This window comes from Anomaloglossus baeobatrachus, chromosome 12 (genome assembly GCF_048569485.1).
Source record: "Anomaloglossus baeobatrachus isolate aAnoBae1 chromosome 12, aAnoBae1.hap1, whole genome shotgun sequence".
Taxonomy (NCBI): Eukaryota; Metazoa; Chordata; class Amphibia; order Anura; family Aromobatidae; genus Anomaloglossus; species Anomaloglossus baeobatrachus.
The window spans coordinates 93,195,734-93,205,511 of record NC_134364.1 but is presented as its reverse complement, the minus strand read 5'-3'; the positions used below and the strand labels follow the sequence as shown (position 1 = coordinate 93,205,511).

Genomic DNA, 9,778 nt, shown 5'->3' with positions numbered 1-9,778 from the left:
TTGACATGGTTGAAATAACTAAATAAATAACATATAGGACAAGATTTTCCTATTTTTCACTTTCTCATTTAGCAGACATGTTTCTTACTAATCCAGGAAATATGACTGTTGCGGGGGAAGGGCCACTTTCAGCATCTCTCTAGTATGTATGTCTGCTGCACGCCACTCCACTGTTGGAGAATATAATAAGTGGCATCTTTCCCCCCTTCTCGAAATCAGTAGCATCTTTACAGCTGTTTTCAAAACTGTGTATCATTTGAGTCTGACATACAGTACAGACCAAAAGTTTGGACACATCTTCTCATCTCTAGAACAACTATTAAGAGGAGACTTTGTGCAGCAGGCCTTCGTGGTAAAATAGCTGCTAAGAAACCACTGCTAAGGAGAAACAACAAGCAGAAGAGACGTGTTTGGGCTAAAGAACACAAGGAATGGACATTAGACCAGTGGAAATCTGTGCTTTTGTCTGATGAGTCCATATTTGAGATCTTTGGATCAAACCACCATGTCTTTGTAGAAAAGGTGAACGGATGGACTCTACATGCCTGGTTCCCACCGTGAAGCATGGAGGAGGTGTGATGGTGTGGGGGTGTTTTGCTGCTGACACTGTTGGGGATTTATTCAAAATTGAAGGCATACAGAACCAGCATGGCTACCACAGCAACTTGCAGCGGTGTGCTATTCCATTCAGTTTGCGTTTAGTTGGACCATAATTTATTTTTCAACAGGACATTGACCCTAAACACACCTCCAGGCTGTGTAAGGGCTATTTGACCAAGAAGGAGAGTGATGGGGTGCTACGCCAGATGACATGGTCTCCACAGTCACCAGACCTGAACCCAATCGAGATGGTTTGGGGTGAGCTGGAACGCAGAGTGAAGGCAAAAGGGCCAACAAGTACTAAGCATCTCTGGGAACTCCTTCAAGACTGTTGGAAAACCATTTCCGGTGACTACCTCTTGAAGCTCATCAAGAGAATGCCAAGAGTGTGCAAAGTAGTAATGAAAGCAAAAGGTGGCTACTTTGAAGAACCTAGAATATAAGACATATTTTCAGTTGTTTTACACTTTAAGTATTTCATTCCACATGTTATAATTCACAGTTTTGATGCCTTCAATGTGAATCTACAATTTTTAGAGTCATGAAAATAAAGAAAACTCTTTGAATGAGGAGGTATGTCCAAACTTTTGGTCTGTGCTGTATATGGCAAGAGGAAGGCACACTGCATCTAGATTATCATTTAGGCAATTTATATATATTTCTAATAGCTTTGTGTTGTATCAGGCCTTTGCCATCTATAAAAGCAATGATACAGCGTATTTTACTTTGTGTTACTACATTATTGGCTGGTCTTTGCAAGCCAGTTTCTTTTTTAACCAATTTAGTAAAGTCTACAGATTATGTCCTTTTTATTGTAAAACCTATATCTTTTGGATAAGTTCTGAGCCATCCCATTCTTCTGTGGATGTAATAAATACTTGTCTCTTGGAGGACCAAAACTCATGCAAGGTTACACATTAAAAGACATTGGTTATATGTGTCCTTATCTCCGATGCACTGCTATTTATTGTGTAACGACTGAATGCCGGTCGTTATGATTATTAAGATACGATGGCACTATGGAAAACCCAGGGACACAAAGATGGGGGATAACAGTTTTCTTTATAAGTCTCAAAACATTTTTTTTACAAAAAAAAAACAGTTCTCTTACTACTAATGGGCCACAACAGCCCAGAATAAACAATAACAGTTTATGCAACTTGGAGGACTTCAAGTGTCGGTCTGTAGGGTTGAACTGGACTATATTTCCCCCACTATACCGCTCCCTCCATTATCTATTAATGGTGCTTACCCGGGTGCACTACTACAGATATTAGCACGTGATCCCTCCAAGGCTATAATCTTACAACCACCTCCCCTTATATTTACAATACAATCAGGGTACCCGGCCACCTTCCCATATACAGTCAGCAACAAGCAAATATATGTACATGTACCTTTATTCAATATTGTGTAACTCACTGCCCCCAGACAGTGTCATGAAGCAAAGGCAGAATAGTCTGTTATTATCAGCACAACACAGCTTAACCTCTAATAACTTCAGAGCAAACGCCTCAGGATAAACAGGAAAACAGCTCCTTCTCAGTGAATAATCTGTCGAAGAATAATCTTCCTTCTCCTTTATCCTATCTGTCTGTCCCTGACTGACTATTATACACCGATCGGTCTGAAGTCTTCACCCAAGATGGCGTCCGTCCCCTCAGACTGCTTCTGATTCACTCTTAGATGATTTTATCCAAACAGTTTCTGGAGAAAAATTCACTCAGATGAATTCCCCTCGTCAGGGGCAATAGGAGCTCCAAAGAAAAAAATGAGTAAGCAGTCCACAAAAGCAAAAAAAAAACAAAAACCAGGCAATCCTATAAATCCAAACACGGGAAAACGACAACTGTCTTTCTCTTGCGCAGTCCCTCAGATCCTGACTGAAATTTTCAACTGTCTCTCTGTGTCTACCTTACCAGGGAAACCTAATGTAACCCCTTACTGTCTAGCAGTGTGCCTGCCCTCTAGTGACACCTAGTGGCCATTTAAGTTATAGCATAAATATATATAGAATACATTACCAAACATGCAAATTTATCTTATGCACATTTTCACCCTGTTACACTTTGACCAATACTAGCAGATCTGGAGATCCCTTGTATCTCATCCCCAATTAGCCCTCCCAGGAAAGGGGTTTCACAACATACCTAATGAGAACACCATAAATATTGTGTTCATTGTAACTTTGTAACCAGTGACAATTTTCGTGGCCGTCATCCTAGCTTGGATCACAGAACTGGCTTTGATGCAGGCCTGGTGTCAGGGTCCAATCTACCTGAATAATCCACAAGCTTCCGCTGTAAACAATGTTTTGGTGCCAATTTAGGCTGCTATTCTGTAACCTTCCTTTCTTCTGTTGAAATGAAAACAAAAAAAAAAAAGAAAATAAGTAACTCATTTTGTAACATCTAAACGGGACAGCAGGCAATAAATTATCTACATACTATAAGCTAAAACAACACAGCCTCTGGATATATATAAATATATATATATATATATATATATATATATATATATACAGTGCCTACAAGTAGTATCCAACCCCCTGCAGATAAGATGCAAATAAGTTAGAGCCTGCAAACTTCAAACAAGAGCAGGACTTATTAACAGATGCATAAATCTTACAAACCAACAAGTTATGTTGCTCAGTTAAATTTTAATAAATTTTCAACATAAAAGTGTGGGTCAATTATTATTCAACCCCTAGGTTTAATATTTTGTGGAATAACCCTTGTTTGCAATTACAGCTAATAATCGTCTTTTATAAGACCTGATCAGGCCGGCACAGGTCTCTGGAGTTATCTTGGCCCACTCCTCCATGCAGATCTTCTCCAAGTTATCTAGGTTCTTTGGGTGTCTCATGTGGACTTTAATCTTGAGCTCCTTCCACAAGTTTTCAATTGGGTTAAGGTCAGGAGACTGACTAGGCCACTGCAACACCTTGATTTTTTCCCTCTTGAACCAGGCCTTGGTTTTCTTGGCAGTGTGCTTTGGGTCGTTGTCTAGTTGGAAGATGAAATGACGACCCATCTTAAGATCCTTGATGGAGGAGCGGAGGTTCTTGGCTAAAATCTCCAGGTAGGCCGTGCTATCCATCTTCCCATGGATGCGGACCAGATGGCCAGGCCCCTTGGCTGAGAAACAGCCCCACAGCATGATGCTGCCACCACCATGCTTGACTGTAGGGATGGTATTCTTGGGGTCGTATGCAGTGCCATCCAGTCTCCAAACGTCACGTGTGTGGGTGGCACCAAAGATCTCGATCTTGGTCTCATCAGACCAGAGAACCTTGAACCAGTCTGCCTCAGAGTACTCCAAGTGATCATGAGCAAACTGTAGACGAGCCTTGACATGACACTTTGAAAGTAAAGGTACCTTACGGGCTCGTCTGGAACGGAGACCATTGCGGTGGAGTACGTTACTTATGGTGTTGACTGAAACCAATGTCCCCACTGCCATGAGATCTTCCCAGAGCTCCTTCCTTGTTGTACTTGGGTTAGCATTGACTCTTCGGACAAGCCTGGCCTCGGCACGGGTGGAAACTTTCAAAGGCTGTCCAGGCCGTGGAAGGCTAACAGTAGTTCCATAAGCCTTCCACTTCCGGATGATGCTCCCAACAGTGGAAACAGGTAGGCCCAACTCCTTGGAAAGGGTTTTGTACCCCTTGCCAGCCTTGTGACCCTCCACGATCTTGTCTCTGATGGCCTTGGAATGCTCCTTTGTCTTTCCCATGTTGACCAAGTATGAGTGCTGTTCACAAGTTTGGGGAGGGTCTTAATTAGTCAGAAAAGGCTGGAAAAAGAGATAATTAATCCAAACATGTGAAGCTCATTGTTCTTTGTGCCTGAAATACTTCTTAATACTTTAGGGGAACCAAACAGAATTCTTGTGGTTTGAGGGGTTGAATAATAAATGACCCTCTGAATAAACTTTTCACAATTTAAAAAAAAAAAAAAAAGAAATAACATTCTTTTTTGCTGCAGTGCATTTCACACTTCCAGGCTGATCTACAGTCCAAATGTCACAATGTCAAGTTAATTCCGAATGGGTAAACCTGCTAAATCTGCAGGGGGTTGAATACTACTTGTAGGCACTGTATATATATATATATATTTTATTTTTTATTTTTTTTTATAAAGTTTAGGTATTTGCAACATTATACATTGCCGGTGAATTTTGGGTACCTTGCAACAACACCATCCATGTATACTGTAAACTATATCCGTGAAAGGATATAATAAATGAAATCATAAAAATGTATTTTCCAAGAAAATCACCATAAAATGCTCTGATGATTTCCAGCAAAAAAAAAACTATCATTCACATTTTTCAAGAAATCTAATTTTATCTGCAAAGTAAATTTATTCATTGGGGTAGAATCAGTAAAATAAAAAAAATATTGCTAATTAATTTTGCCAATGTCTTAATTCATCCAGTTGCAGTCACTGTAAGTTGGGAGAGGATGCATTCCAAACTTATCTCTCTGTTCAAAGTTTGATAAAAAAAAAAACTACTGCTCCTCTTCTCTACCCCTTTTTGGGCAGAGCAAGAAAAACCTTATCTCTGTTTAAGTTTTATGAAGCTTCTGCCTCCTCCCCTTTGTCAAATAAAAAAGGCTGTTTTTGTGTCTTTCCTTTTCAAAAGACATCTCTGTTTAATCTATTCAATTCTTATACAAATGGATAACATACCTTCTATTATCTCATCACTCTTGGGATAAGTCATTTAAGATTTTTGTATTGTTCCTCCTACTCTGTCAGATATGATGCTGCAGAACTTTAAAATACTGATCCCTGAGTCTTAAATCTGCAAATACTCAGTTCCATATCAACTAATTATTTTATATTATTATATTTATATATTATTTATATATTATACTTATATTACATATTTCTATTTTGTATTTACCAATTGTTCAAGGTTTTTGCCTTATTTATATCTGATTTGCATTTATTAGATGTCTGGTTAAGCGAATATACTTTTTAATGTTTTAGTTGTTAGGAAAAAATAAAAGTTTATAGGGGGTGGGATTTCAACTTTGAAAGAAATAACTATTGAGAGGGGCCTGGCTACGCTGGGTGGATGCTGGGAGTGTCTGCATAACTATGCAGTTATGTGCTTTGCTATTTGCTACTATTCTAGTAATGCCTTCATTTATGCATGATTCATATGCAGTATACAACAAAGGGTCCACCCTTCATGGATTAAAAATGACGAAGAGATTTGGAAATTTTAAACCTCCTTTAGGGGTACTTTGCACGCTGCTACATCGCAAGCCAATGCTGCGATGTCGAGCGCGATAGTCCCCGCCCCCGTCGCAGCAGCGATATTTTGTGATTGCTGGCGTAGCAAACATTATCGCTGCGCCAGCTTCACATGCACTCACCTGCCCTGCGAGGTCGCTCTGGCCGGCGATCCGCCTCCTTCCTAAGGGGGCGGGGCGTGCGGTGTCACAGCGACGTCACACGGCAGGCGGCTAATAGCAGCAGAGGGGCGGAGATGAGCAGGATGTAAACATCCCGCCCACCTCCTTCCTTCTGCATTGCAGCGGGGACGCAGGTAGGAGATGTTCGTCACTCCTGTGGCTTCACACACAGCGATGTGTGCTGCCATAGGAACGAGGAACTACTTCGTACCTGTCGCTGCACCGGCATTATGGAAATGTCGGACCCTACACCGATGATACGATAACGACGCTTTTGCGCTCGTTAATCGTATCAAAAAGGATTTGCACACTACAATATCGACTGCGACACCGGATGTGCGTCACTTTCGATTTGACCCCACCGACATCGCACCTGCGATGTCGTAGTGTGCAAAGCCCGCCTTAGTCTCACCAAGCTGAGAGAATCCCAAAAATATCTAATTATAAAAAACTACCTTAACATAGTGAACCCAGCATATTTACTTTTCGATTTAACACTGTCTGTTTTTTGTTTGTTTGTTTTTTTTTCTTCTGCAGCTGCTCATGAGCTGCCTACCACCACCCTGCAGATGTGGGTACAGTGGTACCTGTCCCTATTTGCTCCGGCTACTCTTTTGTTTAAAGAATCAATTAGAACAGCATTTTAGAAACTGAGCTTAGGTTTTATCACTCCAGAATTTAAACAATAATCTCCATCATATGTTTTGTACATACTGCACACATCCACTGTGTCACTTTGTCCATTATCAAAACATTTATACAACATGTACTTTCTTCACATTCTTGCAGCATCTTTTGTCAACAAAACTTTTAACAGCAGCCCAAACTTTTGACAGTCTGTAACTTCATGTACAGATCACCCATCTTCCGTGCCTATGACAGGAACACCACAAGATTAGAGAGATAAAATCAGTGGGGACTCCTAGCTTTCACTATGGCCCTTTTCTCTCTGTCTTTCTCCCTGCCTGACCAATTTGTCAGACGAATTCCATCAAATTTCACGTCTGAAATTTGGACCCATATGTAGGCTATCTTTGTGCTATAGTACACTGCTATAGGAATTCATCAATACAATCCATTAATGTTACAAGCCAACCCCCACAGATCAATGACAGGTACAATCCTAAATCCACACTTTCACACTGATAACATCCCATGCACACAGTTCACAGAGACATAAGTAACATTCTCAGTTCTTGGACCAGACAATTTAATACAAAATAACTCACTCGGATGAAAAATAGTTCAAACTATCAGGAAAGTAAGGCAAGCGTAAGAATTAAGCTTCTTACCTTGTGCTGCAGCTATTAGCATTACTTTCCCCAGAGTATCGATTCTCACTCAAGATCCAGATGGTATAATGTCTGTCTGGATCCCTGTTTATGATGCCATGTTTGTGAGCGAAATACACTCCAAATTAGTAAGATTTTTTTTTATGAGCGCTCAGGAAATTATTAAAGCAAACACACTTTGTGGTGTACTGAAAGTTTCTGCTTTATTACACCATATGACCAGTTTATATAGTACCTCCAATCCTCTGAACTATGCATCAATAAGAGCCTCAGGGGTGTGTATAAAAATGTGAAACTTCTAGGTAGGTATCGGGAGACTAGGTCACAAAGTTATGGGGGGAGAAGCAGAGTTTAAGATAGATTGGAGAGGTACAAGAGTGTTAGATTGGAGATCACCGAGCAGCGGGTTGCAGTAGTCAAGGCGGCAGGTGATGAGGGCACGCACTAGTGTTTTTACATAATCTTGGATAAGGAATGTACGAATCCGGGAAATATTTTTCAGTTGGAGTCAACAGAAGGTGAAAAGTGATTGGATATGTTGCTTGAAGGAGAGAGCAGAGTTACACCGAAGCAGCAAGCTTTCGGGACTGGTGAGAGTGAGCAGCCAGCGACTCTGATGCATAGGTCTGATGGAGGGGGGCTGAGTGAGATGGGGGAAAGATGATGAAATACTCACTTGCCTACTAATAAGGCCCACAGCATATGAATGTGAGGGAAGCAGGACTCACAGGCTTCCTCTTTAAGTCCAGGCAACATTTAAACAGCTTTCTATATAAAAATACTAAATCATGCAAGGAAAAATATGGTTACCAGCTCCTCATTTTCTCTTATATGATGACTTCACATTCGAGAACTGAAAATCAACTTAAATTGTACCTACCTCCTGGTAGATAGACCATAACAGTGGTTGGGCTCAGCAAGAAAGTCCAGAAAGTATGGGATGTTCTTCCAAAACATGGAGACTAAATCAAAAGCAGATGAAATGCTAAATTTGTGCTTTTCCATGTGAAAATAAAAGAGAACATTCAACTATGGGTACATTTATCTATTTTGTGTTTTGTCTCCCATTTACCAGCTACAGTACATAAAATGGGAGACTCAAATCAAACATCTCCAGGACGATTCTTTCTCCTTGGCCTGTCCAATGTTTTGTATCTCCAGGTCATCTGCTTTATTATGTTCCTGATAATGTACATAACAGCCTTGTCCGGGAATATTCTTCTGATCCTTGTGGTGAAAATGAACTCAAAACTGCAAACACCAATGTACTTCTTCTTGACTAATCTTTCCCTTATCGACATTTCTTTCTCCTCCAACATTGTGCCAATAGTTCTAATAAATACCGTATCCGAAGACAGGAGTATTTCTCTCTTGGGATGTGCAGTTCAAATGTATATCCATATGTGGTGTGGAGGCACCGAGTGCATCCTTCTTGCCATTATGGCCTATGATCGATTTGTGGCCATTTGTAGACCATTACACTACCAAACAATTATGAGCAAGACGATATGTGCTTGTTTGGCCTCCATATCTTGGACTGTAGGCTTAGGCAATTCCCTTATTCATACGATGCTCACTTTCCAACTACCCTTTTGCAAATTCCATGTCAACCACTTCTTCTGTGAGATGCCTCCTTTCTTTCAACTCTCATGCAAGGATACTCATACTAATGAAACAGTCATGCATGTTGCGGGACAGATAATTATTATGTGTGGTTTCTTCTTGACAATAGTGTCATATGTCCCCATCATCTTCACCATCTTCAAAATCCGTTCTTCCCAAGGAAGACAAAAAGCATTCTCTACATGCACCTCCCACCTCACTGTTGTGTCTGTGTACTATGGGACCATTATGTTCATGTACCTGAAACCTCGCTCCACCTACTCTCCTGAGATAGGCAAGATTGTGTCCATTCTATATACAGTGGTGACACCAATGCTGAATCCTATCATCTACAGCATGAGGAACAAGGACGTTAAAGACACTATCAAAATTAAACTTTTTAGGCAATCAAATCAAGGCAAGATACCTTCTGCAAATACTTAAGTGAATAAAGGGGTTATAACAACTTATACTAAATGGGCATAATATGCCAACATGGCTTGCTAATCAATCTGTTGTTCAGAAGACATGGTATTTGCCTCTTCCCACAGCTTTGAGAAAGGTCACATCAGCCTTACTTTGTGAGGAGCTGACCCAATAATGGAATGAATATCTAAGGACCACTAGACACCAACCACCTAGACACTATTTTTCATTGCCACTCCACAGCTGCTGGCAATTCTCCAACCAAGACACATGGCACAAAATAACTCTTCTGAAGCAACTATGTTGAACCAGGCAGGCTGCATTCTGAGGAGCAAGAAGTGGATCCCATCCCTTATGGCTGCTGCCCTTTCTTGTACTCTACAACAGGTCTTGTAAGTGGACCATAGCTCCCCAGTGACATTATCTCTCT

The 9,778-nt window shown here is 40.7% G+C and overlaps 1 protein-coding gene across 1 annotated transcript; it reads left to right on the top strand.

The window, feature by feature from the left end:
* The first annotated feature begins 8,409 nt into the window (after positions 1–8,409).
* On the top strand, positions 8,410–9,366 carry LOC142257573 (olfactory receptor-like protein OLF1). Its single transcript, XM_075329714.1, has one exon. It carries the CDS (start codon positions 8,410–8,412, stop codon positions 9,364–9,366), a length of 957 nt encoding a protein of 318 aa, XP_075185829.1.
* The last annotated feature ends 412 nt before the right edge of the window (positions 9,367–9,778 follow it).